A 19,923-nucleotide genomic window follows, 5' to 3' on the forward strand; every position below is an offset into this window, starting at 1 on the left:
GTGCCTACACCCATCCCTGACCCTATGAAATACCTCCTACATGTTGGCTCTCAACCTTAACCCTAAAAAGACTGGGGGGGCTGATTCAGCCCCCCCCCCTCGACATTTTTCGCGATAAATCTGTAATGCGAAAAGCTGGCGCTGCGCCGTTCCATGACTTTTTTCTTTCAAGTCTTGCGCAACTTTTGAGACCAAATTTGCGACCCCCGGGTACGTGGTTCCGAAATTACACAACATTTCGTAAGTACATGTCGACCCAAAATTGCTAAAAAACGTGAATTTGTGTACAAATCCAATGCAAATTGTGTTTTCAGCCAAAATTCATAAATGTATCATTATTTTCAATTTTACTAATCAAACTAAATTAATTTCATCTTGTTTATGGTCAGAATAAAGTCACGGATGATTTTCATTGAAAAAACAATAAAAAACAAAAAGTAAAAAAACAAAGAAATACATAAGAAATTTTTAAAACAATAAAATACATAAGAAAAGAATTGTGATGTTGAATTTTTTTCATGTACATTTGATTAGAATCCTACAAAGAGTCTATGAATAAAAAAAATAGCAGTTTAGAGGCCTTATTTAGTTAATTAGAGCAAATCTTTGATTTTACGCATAAATTAGCATAATTAATTAATTTTGAAATTTTTCGGAAAATTTGATCCTACAGTCTTGGAGATTATGCCGTGGGTAATGCACGTGCCAATTTTCGTCACGATCGCGCGGTCGACGGCCGAGATCATAGGGGGGGGGGCTGAATCAGCCCCCCCCCCAGTCTTCTTAGGCATCAAAATAGCCCAGTCTATTTAGGGTTAAATAAAGGTCTGGGGCTGGCACTGAATCAAGTGTCACATTAACAATGACAATCAAATCCTGTTTCATTCATGGAATGGATATTTTTTTTAAACACAAGCCTGAGATTTTTGTTTTATTGTTGAAGTTCCATTTTCATAGCAAGCAGCAAATGGGAAAAAACTATTTCATGAACATTTATAAGATTGCATGCTGGTGCCATAAGGAGTGCCTTACAGTGCACTAAATGGCTATTGTAAGTTGTAAAAGAGCCACTGTACAATGCTGCCAGGTATAAAAGTGAAAAAGTGTAATTGGCAAATGGAAAAGTGGGGAAGAAATGTCCAAGCTCCGAAAATATTTCCCCTATTGGTACATCCTCCCAATCACAACTGTATCTCCATTTCAGTTATATGACAGTTAAGAATGTAGGTGGTTTATGCATGGAAGATACAAATATTCCACCCTTGATATCTTTTAGCACCCTATCTGACTCTAAAAAAATCACCTATATATCAAAACAAATATACTCAACTCCTGACAAGAGTACACAATTGAGATTGTATTTTTACAAAATAGCACTCAAAAATTTTATTGCTCAAGTCTTTTCTGCCATAACATGATGATTATAATGACATATATCTGCAAAGTATATATCAATAACTCATTAAGTCTCATTGTGCATTGTTTCTTGAAATATATTGCTTCATAAAATATACTCTTGGATAATAATTTTTATTATAACAATCGTTATAATAATGACAATGAATTTGCTTTTTAAAGTAAGAAAAATAAGCAACTGCATTTCAAGAACCTCATTCCAGTGGTCTATTGATTTATAAAATAATACATATTATTAACAAGTGGAACGCCTCTGGCAGTCTCGCCTGCATTACGCGATTTAATATAGCAGCAGTGCTAACTTTGAAAACTACTATAAAATAATCATTCACAAAAACACCATTCATATAATGACATAATACCATGTTCATTGACCATAAATGACATTTGAACGGTGACTTAAGACTTGTCAACTACACCCATGTCCACATTTCATTCACTCTATCCATAAACTATCAAAGTTATGATGGCAATTCAACAATTACCCCAACATGGCCTAGGTTTATTGACCTTAACTGACCTTTGTTTTGTGACCTAAAACTCACAGGGGATGTTCAGTGATACTTGATTACTCTTATATCCCAAGTTTTATGAACTAGATCCATAAACTTTCAGAGTTAGGATGGTAATTCAACAAATACCCCCAACACGGCCAAAGTTCATTGACCTTATATGACCATTGACCATGGTCATGTGACCAAACTTGCACAGGATATTCAGTGGTACTTGATTAACCTAATGTCAAAGTTTCATGAACTAGATCCATAAATTTTCAAAGTTATGATGTTAATTCAACAAATACCCCCAACTTGGCCAAAGTTCATTGACCCTAATTGACCTTTGACCTTGGTCATGTGACCTGAAACTCAGGCAGGATGTTCACTAATACTTGATTAACCTTATGTCCAAGTTTCATGAACTAGATCCATAAATTTTCAAGTTATGATGTCATTTCAAAAACTTAACCTTCGGTTAAGATTTTGAAAATAATTCTTCCAACATGGTCTAAGTTCATTGACCCTAAATAACCTTTGACCTTGGTCATCTGACCTGAAACTCAGGCAGGATGTTCAGTAATACTTGATTAACCTTATGTCCAAGTTTCATGAACTAGGTCCATATACTTTCTAAGTTATGATGTCATTTCAAAAACTTAACCTTAGGTTAAGATTTGATGTTGATGCCGCCGCCGTCGGAAAAGCAGCGCCTATAGTCTCGCTCTGCTATGCAGGCGAGACAAAAATTAAAAAAGAAATATGTGATAATGATTCATTAAAATTCATTTTAATAAGAATGAAAGGAAAAATAAATAGGAAACAGAAGCAGTAACTCAATTTACATGGAATTTTACAATTACTGTTAGCCAAACAATACAATATTATATTACTGATTGACTAAACATATCATATAGCTATTAATGAAGCGGCACTGTGCTACAAAGCTACATGCAAAGAATAAATGAGACTTTAAAATAACAAAATTTGCACAACAACTTTGATGTAACACACAGATAAAGGTCACATCAAAATACAAAAAGTGCAATATTTACAACTCGATAGAATGAGTGTATTTCATGACAAATACAAATTATCTCAGAAGCCAATTCATTTTGGCAAAGATGAAGGCTGAGGAGAATTATCAGGCAATTTTCTTCACTGATAATTTCATCAATAATTATTCATTCTTTTGTCCAGTAATAATGACTGGATAACTTACAGGATATTTCAGATATTCTAAACTATGCTATTTGCAAATATAAAAAAAATCAAATGATTATGCAAATTACAAAATATAATCAAAACCAAGAGTTAGTAATGGCTAATGTAATTGGCAATTCTTGAACAGTGGAGAATTAAATTTAGAGAGAAAAATCAATGATGATACATGTCATAATCAGTGATCTTAACATTTTTAGACCAGTACTTGCAAGAACTTACAATTTTCTCTCCAAAACTTAAATGCATTTAAAACAGCTTGTAAATCACATAGTAAAACATCTTAACATAAGAACTAGATAAATACTTCCCAGCATACCATGAATTTATGTTTTGAGTATGACCAATAACCTTGTGACATCCCCCCATCTGACCAATCAATGTTTCAGATGCATACAAAATTAGCAGTTGCTTTTGCTAGGCTTTTGCTTGGAATTTGCTTGATTCCGTATGCATAAAAATGAGCGAGCAAATGCTTTTACTAGTAAACTCAAGCAATTGGTAACTGTCTGCTAGCAATTGCTTGACAATTAAACTATTGCTAAAAAGTATATGCATTAAGCAAAACTTTTGCTTGTGCATTTAAGAATTTGCTTAGGTTTTTTTTCAAGCACCATCAGAGCAGCTTGAGAATTTGCTTGATCAGGTCGTTTGCGTTTCATAATGTTTATGCACCCGAGAGAGAACTCCAAGGTGTATAGCAACCAACACGTACATGTTTTCTTCCTGGAAAGTGCAAACTGTATGTCAACTATGTAATTTATTCATTAGAAACGAGTTAGTGGAATAGTTTGACACCACGTCTAAGGAAAAGATATTACATGAGAGATGCAGTATATTGCTCTGCAAAACCTTTGCATCTGAGTCCCGCCTTTGTTCTGTGAGTCATGTTCACACCAGAGTGACGTTGCCTATTGTTCAAACCGCTAGCAATTGCTTTCTGAAGGCAAGAAAAGGGTTTAGGCACAAGCAAGGGATTTATGCATACAAAGTAATGCAAATTCTTGCAAGCAATTGCTACCTTTTATGCATCTAACTCGCTGTCACTCCTAAACAGAAACTTGAGCACAGTTTGAAGATGATTTAAGGTTATTTTTCCCTTGACAAAGAATAAAATCAGCTAATTGTAAAATACATCAAGAATAAACAATCATGAAAACTATGAAATTACCCTTTTCTTCGTAAAGAAAGAAAAATCAAGGATTTTTTTTTAAATTCATAAGTAATACGGCAAGGCACATTGTTCACAACATATGTGCGCGATTGGTTCCAAGACATTTGCTCCAGTGACAATCGCTCACATGGAAAATCTGCACGCTAAAGTCAAACATAAAACCAAACCTTCGAAACTAAATAACCCCTAGTCCTTATCTTTACATTATTCCAAAATAAAAACTCTATTACAATCTTAATTCTAACCCTATGCCTTCTGAGAAATCAAGGCCTGAGCAAATGTCGCAGGAGCAAATGTTTTGTGTCACCGCGTGATTAGATATATATTTTTTTCCAAGTGAAAGGTCATCATATTCAATATACAACATTTTGTATTAATTTAAAAGAATCAATCTCATACAAGTAAAACTTTAAAAAAATAACCTTGTACATTTACATTCACAAATACAACTTGGATGATATTTGTTTAAACTAATATTTTTATTAGGTATAAAATTAGATTAGCGATTCCCCCCCCCCCCAAAAAAAAAAAGAAGATATTTCAGGAACCAGCTAGTGCAGATTGTAATAATGATCCCCTTTCACATACTTGGGATAGCTAATCTCATAATCATTATTATGCATTGTACACATATTTTACTAATTTTATCAGCTTGAATATCAAAGTTTTGACAATTGTCCACAAATTTTGAGTAAACAGAGCAAAATAAACCCATTTGCATTACATTAATATATACACATAAAAACGCATAGTTTCAAAGATTACTTGTCTTGTAAAAAATGTGTACCTTGGTGTAATACATATATATTTTGTATGACAAGATTATAAACAATATAAATGGTTATAATATACAACCATGTAAGTATTTACAGTATTATCATATTCTACTGTCTCTGAAATAATAATCCTTATCACTTCAATCTCATTTATCAACTTAATGAATAAAGGGATTTATGTCTTTTAACTAAATTATCAATTCCCCTATTTCAATGCTAACGAAACTGTTCAAATAGGCATATTTTGTCTATAGGAATAATTTCTCTCCATTGGTTCCTGACATTCATTTAAACCAATTATATATCAAGTCTGAGAGCAGTGCCATACTTTAATGAATTTAACCTTGAAACACAATTGATACCGGATTTTCTTTTCACATGAAATAAGTTTTTTGAGAAATCTTTGGTCTCAAGTACGAAAAATATTTGAACTTTGGACCCATAACTCTGACGAGGCACATGCACTCTAAGAAGGTGAGCAAGATTTCCATAAAAAGTTCAGGAACATCACAGGATCCCCCCCGGAAATGTATGCAAAATGGATTCAAAGTATTGTAGTTCATTCTCTAACATCAATAACTTTGAGCTGATCCTCAAACATGGTTTGAAAACTTTTGAATTCTCAGCTTTGCAACACAATTGCTCTATTTCTTAGCCAGTTTATCATGGTTCTTCACAATGACTGCTACAATGGAAGGATCTGCCAAGGTGGACACATCTCCAAGCTCATCACTCTTATCAGCTGAAACCTTCCTTAGGATACGTCGCATGATCTTACCAGAGCGTGTCTTTGGCAATCCTGGAGTGATCTATTATAAAGAGATCGGAATTACAAAAATCAAAGCTTAACCCCTAGAGATTGTACTTGAAAATTATATGACATTGTAAAGAAGAAAGAATAAAAGGAGTTGTCCTTGTTTAGCAAGATCTAGACCTTGTTACATAAAATTTACAATTATGGGGACATTTTCTCCAACAGTCAATCAAGATACCATCAATGGTGCAAAAGCCTCCAGGAAAATACAGAGTGAAGTATAGTCAATCCCATACAAGATTGCGATAAATCAATTCATCAAAAAATTACAACATATTGACTCCTGAGGTAATTTTGGCATTCATGATAATAGAAATAATAACAAAAGAACAATAACATCAATGAAATTAACAAAAATTATTATAATAACAATGATAAAAACAAACCTAACCTAATTATCTACAGTTGGGAGACATATCTACCACAGCACCTCTAATAATGATAATAGATTCTCACCTGGATAATATCAGGAACTGCATAAGCAGCAATCTTCTGCCTGACTGTAGCCTTTAATTCTTTGATGATATCCTCTTCACTGGTTGTTACATCATCCTTCAGAATCACATATGCATATACACCTAAGCAGAGTAAAGTGAAAAAAAGTATAATGAAAGTAAGGTAAGTTATAGGATATTAGCACCATTTTACCTCAGAGATATGATTATGTCCTTACACTTGATTATTTTGAGACACATTAGAGAATACAATTACCCAGATATCATATACATATATGTATATCATTTAATGTAGGAATGATAAAAACCTGAAGTGGCTTTAACCTCTTCACATGAAAACATTGCCATCACAGAAAACAACAAAGAAAAATACATGAAGAAGAGCAGTTTAATTTTCAAGTATTAACATGTATGAATGAAGAGATGCTTTGATATGAAAAAAAAAACCCACACAACTAAGGTGAACTATCATCAGCCATTAGGCTATTACCAAAGATTAGAAAATACTTGTATGGAACTTGAGAGACCTGTTCCAAGAATGGAATATAGTTAACTACTCTCTCAAGAAGTTATCAAACACTTGATGATTATTCATATTGTAGTTCATACCTTCTCCTTTGATATCATGTGGGTAACCTACGACCGCTGTCTCTGCTACTGCAGGATGTTCATCCTAGGAAATAAAGAAAAGTAGGATATTAACCAAATGTAATTTATCATCATAAGATATCTGAGCTCCTCAGTCTTTATATGAATGTGAAATCAATATCCTGTTTGTCTTTGAAGAATTAAGTAGCAAGAAAATATGATATAGAATATTTTTTTCATTTATACATTTAAATTTAAATGAGGTCATGAAAAAAGTCAAAGAATTAAATTGATAACAGTGTCATTACTGTTTTGAGAGGCAGTTGAAACTACAGTGCAAGAGGATTTAGAACGTTATGTGTTCACTATTTGCTAGAATGTCTAGATGCCATGAATCTCAAATTACAATCATAGTAATCTATTTATTGACCTGTTTGGGATTCTTTTCCTGGTTCAGAGGTTGATTGCAACTTCATGAACTAGACTATATTTTGCCATCCTGGAGCACTTGCAGTTATATATGCACAGAGATTGGACCTCTTGTGATAAAATCTTGTATAAGAGGAGGATCTCACCACAGCATCCTCAACCTCTGCTGTTCCTAAGCGATGACCAGTGACATTAATGACATCATCCATTCTACCCGTGATGTGGTAATAACCATTATCATCTCGAATAGCACCATCACCAGAGAAATAAAATCCTGAAGGAAAGGAAGGAGAATCAAGCTAGCAATAGACCAATTAACTAAAGAGTCTGGAGGAGAACCTAGAAATTAAATTGAACTGTAATTGTTGAATGACATACAAATGGAATCAGGTCAGAATAATTCTTTTTTCCTCTAGCTTTGTTCAGAAAACATCTGAACATCTCTACTTGTCATGATTCTTAAGAGCACTCTTTAGATTATTTGGTTTGAATCTTATTCAGGAACTTACCAGGGTATGGACTTAGATATGTCTCTAGATAGCGTGTGTGATTGCCATAGATTGTTCTAGCTATCCCAGGCCATGGTCTACGAATGCAAAGGGCTCCAGGTTCATTGTTCACTGTGATTTCCTGACACTGTAGAATGGACAGGACAAATTGATTGTAATTTGTCTGGAATGAAAAGCTAAAAAGCCTTTGAAGGGGCATCACACATGAATTCACTTTCCAACTGTGTAGAAAGTCATGTCCATTGATAGTTACTTGCTCTGTCACTTCAAAAAATTCACATCTCCTTCTCCAATTCCCATTTGTTTTATAAATACTGAATGGGAGGATTAGAAGGGGAAAGACATTGAGTGGAATTCCTACTATATGATGTAGGGCTTAGGTTATGTTATGGAACCTTCAAATCTTGTCGAAATGTAAGATTATTGAGTCTTATGAAGTTCAAAGATTATAAAAACAAGAATTGAACAGCATACTTTGAAATACATACAATATCATTTGAAGAAGAGTACGGTTCATACAAAAGGAGCAATAGGTTCATGAGGGTGTAATTATCAATTTATTCATCCATCTATTCATTCGGTCAAGTCATTCATTTATACATGTTCAATAAATAAATCATTCATTCTTATAATGACATGATGAAGTATATTGGTAGAAAATATCTTACCAACGAAAGCATACACAAAACTCTTATTAATTTACCTTTTCATCAAGTAGAACTGGTTCAATTCCAAAGAAGGGGCGCATAGGACCACCTGTTATTTCAGCATTGGGTGCCGATGGGCGCGGAGTGATGCATATACCACCGGTCTCTGGAAAAGAAGAAAAATTGATTAAAAGGGTACTCCTTTGTTTGGAATACTTATGAATGTCTAACTTTGATCTCACAAATCTTTGGAGCACTAAATACTAAATATAATCTGATGAAGCATGTCTTCCATTGGTAAAAGAAAGTCTGCAACTTCAACCTCAAAAGATTAACAAAAGAAATGACATAACTTGCTTATAATTTTTGTACATGGATTACAGGTTATAGTCTATGGGCTTACATTCACGCTTATTCATATGACCGATAGCATCTCTTGTGTTACAGATACCATGTAAAAGTTTATGATATCACACAACATTTGCAACATGGTTCCAATAAACTCTCTTCATTTTGCTTCAGGGAAAGCCATACATATACTCTTGTAATATACAGTACATTTCTCACACACAAAAAAAGAAGAAATCTGTTGAAATCAACATTTGCATTGCTTCAAACACTCTGGCTTTAGTGATAAAACAGGCTACTTTATCTTACCTGTCTGCCACCATGTATCAGCTAATGAACAACGTCCTTCTCCTACAACATTGTTATACCAGTCCCATGCTTCATGGTTGAGTGGTTCACCAACTGATTTGAACAAAAAAATGAAATACATTTCAATTAAACTATTTCATCATCTTCATTTGCCCAAACTTCGCCAAATTCTGAATGTTATTTGATAAGTCACCACTCAACACTGTCATAAAATCATCTAATTTCATAAAATGGGTATGATAGCTATCATTGCTTTCACACTATTACCCATGCAGGTCCTTTTAAATTCATGAAAGATAAGCCAAACTTACCACATCCTAGTGTTCTCAATGTTGATCTGTCATACTTGGTAACATAAGAGTCTCCTGATTTGAGTAGTAACCTCACAGCTGTAGGGGCTACATAAATCTGGTTGACTTTTAACCTTTCGACCATCTCCCAGTACCTTCCTGTGAGATAAATGAATAAGAAAAAAATCTTTACTTTGAATGTGTTAAACAACGCAGCACTGATTATTCTAAGATTGGATTTTAAAAATATCAAATCAACTTACATTGTGAATATTGGGCAACTTTTATTTGACAGACACAGGAAGCCCTTCCAATGTACTTTCATCTAATAAATGTTCAAATATGTTGTTAATAATGACTGCAAAATTGGTTATAAGATTCAAAATAAATTGGCAAGAAATGGGATTGAACTGGTGACACAGCTTTACAAAATGTTCCACAATGTATATCTTTTTCCAAAGCAATTATTCAAACAATATATTCTGTTTTTATGATAATATATACAGAAAAAAAGAGATATGTCCAAATATTTACAAAATTTGATAATGATTTCAGCATGAAATGTTTTGCATCTTGTGAGAATTTTTCCTTTTAAATTTTGAAGTTGAAGGATAGTGTACCTGGATCAGGATAGGTTGGAATACTTTCAAACAAGACAGTAGTGGCGCCATTACTGAGAGGACCATATACTACATAGCTGTGTCCGGTGATCCATCCTACATCAGCAACACACGCATAGATGTCACCAGGTTGGTAGTCAAATACAAACTAGATAGCAAACAGTGTATGAAAAGGAAATTCAATTAGGTTGTTGAAAAAATGAGAAAGAGAGGGGGGGGGTTGGCACATAGAGAAATAGAAAATGAAAGACAGATAGTAAAGAGTAAAGAGAGAGAATGTTGTGAGAAAACCACAAAGATTGAAAAATTATAGACTGAAAAGGTAGATACAGAAAGAAGGTTGACAATCACAAATGAAATGAGGAATTTTTCGGTAAAAATGTATCAATTCAGAATCAGATGAGAGGAATTATTTCGTTCCTAATGATTTTTTTTCTTAAACTCAAGTAGAATTACTAAAGTCCAGTCAGCCCTCAAAGATTAAATGAAGTGTAGAATGATCAAATGCAATAAAGTTTTATTGAACAACTTTTCATAGTAGTTCAGACTAACAATAAGGGCTGGACCATTGTGCAGAAAAATAAACTGAAGTACACAGATAATCATGAGTCAAATGTCTCATGATCTTGTAAATATTAAAGAGAGGTAATTAGTCTCTTGTTTTTACTGTTTACAATTGACAAGAGCATCTAAAGCTGTCAAATTCAGGTTTTAAAGTTTAACAATGAGAGGTTCAATTTTTTTTTCTCTAAAAACAAAAAATAATTTGGAATTAACATTCTCATCCTTTTTTAACATAAAGACAGTCCCAAAAGAATAAATTTCAACATTAAATTATGCTATGTTCATTTACAAAATGATTTGACGCAGAAGATAATACACTGATAATGCATTCTCCCACCCTCCCATGATAATACACTAGAATTATTAGATTCTACAGTAAATGTATGGAATATGGAATATGGAGTATGGAATTTGATATTATCCTCTAAAAGTACATATTTGGCTAACCGGTATGGAAGAATGCACATATTGAATGGCACACCCATAACACAAAATTAGCAATCAATCACAGGTCACTGTATGAAACCTTGATATCAGAACAAAGTCAGGTCTTCAGCAATTCTCTTTATGGTACTAGTATATACATGTACAATGTATTTACAAGTATATATCTGTTTGGTCTACAAGAAAAAAGTGCTAAGAGAAGAGGAAACAATACACTTTGACCTCAGATACTAGGTGTCATGGCAAACCTGTTACCTTCAATATAGCACACTCAGTGTATGAGTATAAGGGCATTGTGCCTGTTGATCAAAGCTATTTTGACTGGGTAATTTCAGACCAGGGGATTGCCCCCCCCCCCACCTTCAGGTCTCGGCTGCCGATCACCGTGAAAATTTGATCACCTGTAGAGCTAGGTTTAAACTACAAGACTATAGAGTAAAATTTTCCATTAAAATATTTTTCATATGTATGAAGTAATCATTTATGCAAATAAGGGTATGAAATCAGGTTTTTGTCTTGAACTCACTGTAAACAGCTAGTAGAATGCTGATTTGGGAGGAAAATAATACTTCTGACTGGATTTTTAACAAATATCTACAAAAAACTTTGCCAACACACAATCAATTTCCTCTTTATATCATTGTTTTTAGATCCCTTATGTATTTCTTTGTTTTTTATTTTCAATGAACTTTGTCAGGGAATCTCTTTCGATAATAAACATAAAATAAATCATAAATCTATGATTTTTGGTTGAAAACATGGATTGCTTTGACATTGTACACAAATCACATTTTTGAGCAATTTTGAGTCCGATGTACACTTACAAAATGTTGAGTAATTTCGGAACAGAATACCCGAGCACCGCTCATCAAAAGATGAAAAACACAAGTTTATATCTACCTTATGAGTTAGACTGGCATAGAGTAGGTAAGAATGAGATAAACCTTTAGGTGATCTTAATATATAACTTATGAGTTAGACTGGCATAGAGTAGGTAACCAGCCTGAGAATGAGAGAGAGGCCTTAAGATGATCCTTATATCTACCTTATGAGTAAGACTTTCATAAAGTAGGTAACCAGCTTAAAGGGATGGTCCGGGCTGAAAGTATGTATAGCTTAATAAATAGAGTAGATTTCACTGAGCAAAATGCCGAAAATTTCATCAAAATCAGATAACAAATAACAAAGTTATTGAACTTTAAACAGTTTAGCAATATTTTGTGAAAACAGTCGTCATGAATATTCATTAGGTGGGCTGATAATGTCACATCTCCACTTGTTCTTTTGTATTTTATTATATGAAATTAGGTTTATTCAATTTTTTTCCTCCAAGAACTAGAAAAATTGGATTGACAACTGATTTAGTGCATTAGATATTTATTGCTGCAACTTATTTCATTATAAGGGAGACATATTATTCACACAAGTATGAAACAATGAAAAAATTATGATTTTATGTAATAACATAAGAAAACGGAAAGTGGAGATGTGACATCATCAGCCCACCTAATGAATATTCATGACGACCGTTTTCACAAAATAATGCTAAACTTTAAACTTCAATAACTTTATTATTTGTTATCCGATTTTGATGAAATTTTCAGCATTTGCTCAGTGAATTCTACACTATGTATTAAGATATAAATATATTCAGCCCGGACCATCCCTTTAAGAACGAGAAAAACCTTAATGTTATCTTTATATCTACCTTATGAGTTAGACTAGCATAGAGTAGGTAACTAGCTTAAGGATAAGAGATACATTTAGGTGATCTTATATGAACATTGTGAGTTAGACTGGTATAGAGAAGGTAACCAGCTTGAGAATGAGACCTCTTATCTACCTTATGGGTCAGACTGGCATAGAGTAGGTAGCCAGCTTGAGAATGACAGAGACCTTTAGGTGACCCTGTAGATCCTGATGTATAAAGCATAAAGAGAAGATCTTCGCTGCTCATCACTTCTGGTTCACATTCTGTTGATTCATGAGCCATGGCCTGGAATGTATGAAAGAAAAATGGATGCATTAATTGTTTGTTCACATCTAAAATCTGTACTTCCATGTAGAATGCATTTACAAAAACATGAAATAAATAACTGTTATAAAGGGATCTCTTGTTTTCTATGCTTCAACCTTCTTTTGCCAATCCCTCTCTTATTACACATATAAGGACATTGTGACTACTGTTCATGTAGGAAAATACTAGTACATGTGATTAAAATTATCATGTAACATAGTACAAAATAGACAGGAGGGGTGGCAAGGATCCTGCACATAACATATAGTACAAACTGTTCCCTAATTCACTGGAAGAAATCATCTCTATTTTTATTTTGTTTCACAGTTAATATAAAGCTCACCTCTTCCATTTGTATATCTCTCTCATACATTGGGACATCAGCTCCTGTCCTCTTAGAAACAAATACTTGTTTGACCTTAGGACATTGCTCCATGGCCTTGTCTACAGTAGCCTTGAGATTAATGACCTTTCCTCCTCGTACAGCCTGGTCAGTGGTCAAAACTGTCTCTACACCAGCTGCATATAAAAGAAAAATACCATTGTCAAGTCTTGATAAGGCTCAGGTGACTCTTAACCTTAAATTTATCAGTTCTTATTGACTGTGGTTTTTGTTAATGGATTTTGATACATAGTATGTTTACCAATTGATCTTCATGGCTTCTATTAGTGAATGAAATTAAATTACAGCTGATTTTCAGCATTAATCAAACCTTTTATTTAATCAAGTTTATGTCTGATATACAGTGCGTATCAAAAAAAAATTACACTTTGAAAAAATCCTGTAAAATTATACATTTGTAATATCCTGAAGATTGTTTCACGTTTTATCATTGGTACAGATCCATTTAAGCAAATGACGATATAACTGTCGAAAAATATTTCCGCTTGAGTGAGCACCACTTACTTTTGAAAATTTAGTGAAAAATGATTTGCGCAGAACTTTGAAATAGTTATGCAAATAAAAGTAGACCTCAATCATGAAGAAAACGTGGAATTTAGCTAGTAAAATTGATTTGAAGATATCTTTTACCTTTTTAAACTTGTTTCCTTGCCCAAAACACTTCGAAGAGTGCATTGTGCCCCACCCCACTCCCCCACACACCGAGGCCATCACGACGATATTTGCTTTACACTGAGCTGTGATTTACATGAAATGGCTTAGGCTTGATTTTAATTTTGTTAATCATTGTCAAGCTTGGGAAAAGTGTGGAGAAACAAGTATTAAATGAAAAATGAAATGTAAACCCACTTTATATGATAAAAACTCAGTGAAAAAATGCTGGAGATGTCTGATATAAACTTTTGTTCAGATTCAGTTATGTCCTCAGATCCAGCTCGCACAAAAAAGGGTAAATGTTGTGCTTACTAAATGTTGAAATTTCAATTTTGGTGGCAAAATTGTTGCAAAATGCTTGAATGTATCCCTTTTATTTCAATTGACTAAAAGTGCAAGGGAAATGTATGAGAAATATATCGCAGGGTAAGTTTGATTTCACCCTTTCCCCTTGACAGCGTGAAAACGAGCATTTCTGCGCAAACAGATTTCTGCGAGCTTTAAAAAAATGGACAGTGCTCACTCAAGTGTAACATCCTGTCATAACTTTTACTTTCATTGGATAGATCGAGACCCAAACCCAAGATTATATGTGAAAAATTTACCCACATGTTGTATATTTTTTAATTCCCAGTGCTTTTTCAAAGTGTAAACTTTTTTTTGATATGCACTGTGTAAGTTTATGTTTGAACATACTTGTAGTTGACTAATTTTTATTGTTGTTCCAAAGTGTACTATCTGGAACAGCTCATTTCAAGCATGTTTACAATGGATGATTTCAAGTTTGGTGCTGATGCTTGGTGCTGATATTCTTTTAATCAGCACTGAACCAAATAAAACTTAGACTGGTCTTGGGACAAGTATCACTAGGTGTTGAACTATTAATTGTAAGATTTTGACAAGTGTGTAAGCTAAGATTGGGTGGGGAAAGTTGGGAAGGAAATTGTGCTTCCAAACCAACGCCAAACTTGAAATCACCAAAATTGTTCTACCTATGTTTGTTTCTACCAATACGTGTTTTGATGCATAATAGAATTCTTACCATCAATGATTCTGCTAGCAAGAGCTTCAGCGCTGAACCCTGCAAAGACAACACTGTACAAGAGATATGACAGAAAGGGGGCGGTTCAAGATAAATATTGAATATTTACATTAATTCCGGAAGTGTTTCTCTATTGCAACTTAAAAAAAACATTCATGTAATTCACAACGGTTGGAAGTAAAGAGTAAGAAAGTTGATTAAATGCAATATGAACATGCATGGAATATACCTAAAAATAACCTAAAATATCATATCCATATGAACTACATGTAACATGCAACATTCGTGCATGTATTCCCCTTCACAGTGAGATAAGCTTTGTATATTTGACAAATCTGAAATAAATCACTAAAATAATGAGAGCATTCACAAAATAGACAAACCTTGAAACACACAAGGTTGGTTGAAGCTTAAAAATTATTTTATTATCACCCCCAATTGATGAAAGTTTTCTGTATTATTCTTGAAACTTTTAATTTCAGGTTGGTACAATCTACTTTTTCAAGAAACAACATTGTGTGCCATGAATGAACTTCTAATCTACCTGTGAATAGCCCCTATCCTTGCACATGCTAGCATAGCAGCTACTGTAAGTGGAGAAACAGGCATATAGATAGCGACTCGATCACCTCGCTTTACACCATGGCGACGGAGGGAGTTGGCAAGTTGATTTGTCATCTCATAAAGTTGCCTGTAAAAAAAAAAGAAGAGATATTCTAGAAATATTGCATATGGATTGACTTAAAATGCATATTCCTATGAATTAATCATTTCCAAAAAGAAAATATTTAAGTTACCTACAAAATCGGTCATAGAAGTACATGTAGGCCTTGGAAAAATATCTACAACATAGTAGCCTATTTTGTTATATTGAACAAAAGTGAAAATGTACATGTATAGACACAAAAAATACTTTCTCTGTGCATCAAGCTCTCTAAAACGGGGAGATTCCCTAATTTGTAAACTATGAGTAATTTACATGTAGGTACTTGAACTTTCTTGGCTCCACTTTATCATTATTATTAGTATTATTTATTCGGCAAAGAAAATTACAAAGAGCAATACATTTCAGTATAACTATAAACAATACAAGATAAGAAATACAACCACTGGAACACCAGGGACAGAAAAAATTAACTAAATTATTGTGGCATAAAGCCTCCTGAAATTTCTTGGCTCCACTTTACAATGTACAGTAGAGTTATACGGGGCCCCATTTTACAAAGACTTACAATTGATCTGATCAACCTCGAGTATATGGAAATCCATTAATGTCATTTTTTTTCTTCTACATTTGCACAATGTCCTAGAAAAACAAAAAGAAGAATACTGAATTGTCAAGAAAACAGTTCATGTATGGATATATATCTAGAAAATATTTTGAAAAACATGTTGATGTTGCTGGCTTTCCATAGTTGTGGTTGATTGGATCAATCATAACTCTTTGTGAGACGGGGCCCATGACCAACAGGTCTGTTACCTATCTAAAATATTTCATTCTAAATCTTCATTGCTATCATATTTATAGTAGACGTAAAGCTATCCATGTTTTCAACCTTGACTTCAATGCTCACCATGTTACTCACATCTTTCAAACGCTCATTAGTATCTGACTCCTTCATAAATAATAATTACTTTGACTTCAGTGCAGTTCACTTTTGTAGTTACTAGGCTCCTAAACTCATGTTTTCAGATTATCCTCATCATACATGTATTTTTCCTCCCTCTATTTTCTTTATGCTACATGTAGTTGAATCTTTATGGTGCATTTTTCCTTTTTTTTTTTTTTTGCTCTCTGTCACTTTTCCTGCCTGTCTCTGATACAAATAGTCTATTGATCTATGTCCATAAAAAATGATCTCAATCTATCTGATAGTGATTTGCAATACATTAGAGTTTCATTGCACTACATGGTATACAAGCAAGATCGTGTATGGTCATATTGTGTAAACACTAGAAAAGTGCTTTAAATGGGTACTCCGGGCTGAAAATGTTTATATCTAAATAAATTTAAGAGAGCAGAATGCTGTATATTTCATCAAAATCTGATTACAAATAATGAAGTTATTGAATTTTAAAACTTTGCAATATATTGTGAAAACAATTATATGCATGTGGTATAAATATTCATTTGGTGGGCTGGTGATGTCACATCCCCACTTTCCTTTTTATCATGTTACTATATGAAACCATAATCATTTCATTTTTTCAGACATGTGTGAATGATATGTCTCCTCATAATGACATTAATTGCAGCAATGAATATCTAATTAGTTGTCAATCCAGTGGGGATATGACATCATCAGTTTGCTCATTGAATATTCATGAAGACATGTCTCAAACTGTTTTAACTTTTAACAGAATAATGCAAATATTTAAAATTGCATAACTTTATTATTCTTCGTCCGATTTTGATCAAATTTTCATTGCTTTGCTTGTCTGATTTCTCTTTATCTGTCCACATCCTATCATTTTCAGACGGGAATACCACTTTAAATATTGGGCATAATATGGCACCAGTGAAGCATAAAATGTGTGCCATGAAATCAGATATGTATTGGCTTTCAAATTAGACTCCACCCCAACCAGGAATTATGGAGCCAAGTGTAAGTTCTAAAGCACATGCAAAGTTGAAATTGATTTGTATATGGTTATTGAACCGTTACATGTACATTCTCAAATCATTGAAATCAGCTATTGTGTAATTATTATCTACATTTTCAATTACTAGAGGTTTGGCAGGAAGAGACCCTCACAAGTGGAGATATTTCAACACAGCAGCAAAAAAAAAATATTTTGCTGAGAACTTATATGAATTGAGACATAATTTTGGGTGTTGTCCCCTCTCAGCTATTTCTCCAAATGTATAACAATTTGAAATATTACTTCTATCCTACTGATAGAAGAGAGCATAAATGTATGATGAGTGATTGAGGGCAGAAAACAACTGGAGCAATAATGTTCTTCTTTGAAGGGTAAGTTTATACAATGTTCATTCCTTACTTACACAATGGGGGAAAACATGGTCATTTCTGGTCAATATTTCATACATGTAGACCTGCAATTGTGCATAAACCACATATTTTGATAAAAAATATCCGGTAATTTAAAGTACTACTTCCTAATTCAAGCATCATCTTATATACAAACATTCCTGAAGAAACTTACATATATCCGTCAAATTTTTGCTTTGCAAAAAGATTATAACTTTCCTAAATTTAAAGAAATTCCCTAAACCATAATGAATGACCGACCTTGGATATATTCAGATTAAAGGGTCCCTGCAACCCAACTAATAAAGAATTTGAAATCATCAAAATGCCTCTCTGGCCTTGAATTTTTAAAAGAAATTCTCTAAATTGAGCAACAATTTCTAGTCTCTTAGCTGATCGCTTGAGCAATAGAAAATTATTTTCTGTCAATAATGAAGTTATAGTAGATAGTCATCTGAAAAACTGATTACCAACAAAAAATGTTGGATTATGGGTGAATTAAAGGTGAAAATGTGTCGTAAGGGACTCAGAAATGTCCCGTACAACACGCAACATTTTCACCTCTAATTCACCCATGGACAACATATATTTGTCGGTTGTCATTTTTTCATATGACTTTCCAGTAGTACTTTATTATTACCACAAAACAAACTGAAGTTCTTCATTTATTTGGACGGTACGACTAAAAATGTTGCGAAAATGGCTGATTTTTTCTAGCATGGAATCGCCTATGCCATCATAGAGATTTTACACTAAATGATCTCAGCATATCATCAATTGACTACAATCTATTAATAAGAATGACCACTGAATGACCTATGTAGTAAGGATTAATATCATTTAAATACACTTTGAACTCACTTGTATGTGATCTTTTCTGCTTGATTTGGCTCATCTTTCTCCCATATCAAAGCTACTCGATCTGGTGCAGCCTCCTTGTGGCGATCGATACAATTTACTACGTATACAAGAAATGGAAGAGAGAACAAAATCATGTAATTAAAACATTGATATTACCAAGAGACCAATAAATAACATTTTATTCAAGTGACTTGTATACTGTCATCATATTCAGAGGTCAAATTATATTTTGGAAATGTAATACATGTACAGTATCAGGAAAATGAGATTCTTAAAAAAAAAACGGAAAACAAGGGGAAAAAGACATAGTAAATACATGTAGGTCACTTGCAGAAATAAAAATCTAAAGGCCTGTCAGATCATTCAGTGCAAGCCTTGAGGGTGATCGAGTTACGGGTAATTGCCCGCAACTCACCCACAACAAAGTTTTGCATGTTAAAAACTTTTCTGCATGCAAATCAGAATTGCGTGTGCTTCTGCGGGCAGATGCAACATACTGTCAATGCGGGAGACCTGCTGGCAAATTGCGGGTAGCAAAAATAGTTAGCAGCAAGTCACACGCAACTGCTTGCAAAGTTTTGGGGGCTGCACCCCCCCCTCCCTAAAAAAAAGATACTGGCCACAAAGGTGTTAAAAGGGGTATTGTATTGGAACCATGAAAAATTAAAGACCCTGACCGGTGTAAAAACAATCATATATCAAAATAAAGGTAATGATTCATACAATACGAATATACCAAAAATATTACATATATCTCCTTCCAATAGTTAAAAATATTAAATAAAAATCAAAGAAACTGCTCCTCCAAAGTACGCTTCGATTGAGCACCCCCACGTCGCCTGGAAATGATGACGT

At 33.6% G+C, this 19,923-nt stretch overlaps 1 protein-coding gene across 1 annotated transcript; it reads right to left on the bottom strand.

The window, feature by feature from the left end:
- Positions 1–3,159: 3,159 nt before the first annotated feature.
- LOC129265020 (acetyl-coenzyme A synthetase 2-like, mitochondrial) lies at positions 3,160–19,161 on the bottom strand. The gene is made up of 14 exons (XM_064101865.1): positions 19,069–19,161; positions 15,759–15,905; positions 15,215–15,267; positions 13,459–13,634; positions 12,942–13,094; positions 10,091–10,238; positions 9,492–9,629; positions 9,181–9,273; positions 8,580–8,689; positions 7,877–8,003; positions 7,514–7,641; positions 6,960–7,023; positions 6,352–6,473; positions 3,160–5,890 (listed from the first exon to the last, which is right to left on the bottom strand). The coding sequence occupies exons 2-14, from the start codon at positions 15,890–15,892 to the stop codon at positions 5,726–5,728; spliced, it is 1,611 nt and encodes a 536-aa protein (XP_063957935.1). The 5' UTR covers positions 15,893–15,905; positions 19,069–19,161; the 3' UTR covers positions 3,160–5,725.
- Positions 19,162–19,923: the final 762 nt, after the last annotated feature.

This window comes from Lytechinus pictus, chromosome 7 (genome assembly GCF_037042905.1).
Source record: "Lytechinus pictus isolate F3 Inbred chromosome 7, Lp3.0, whole genome shotgun sequence".
Classification (NCBI taxonomy): Eukaryota; Metazoa; Echinodermata; class Echinoidea; order Temnopleuroida; family Toxopneustidae; genus Lytechinus; species Lytechinus pictus.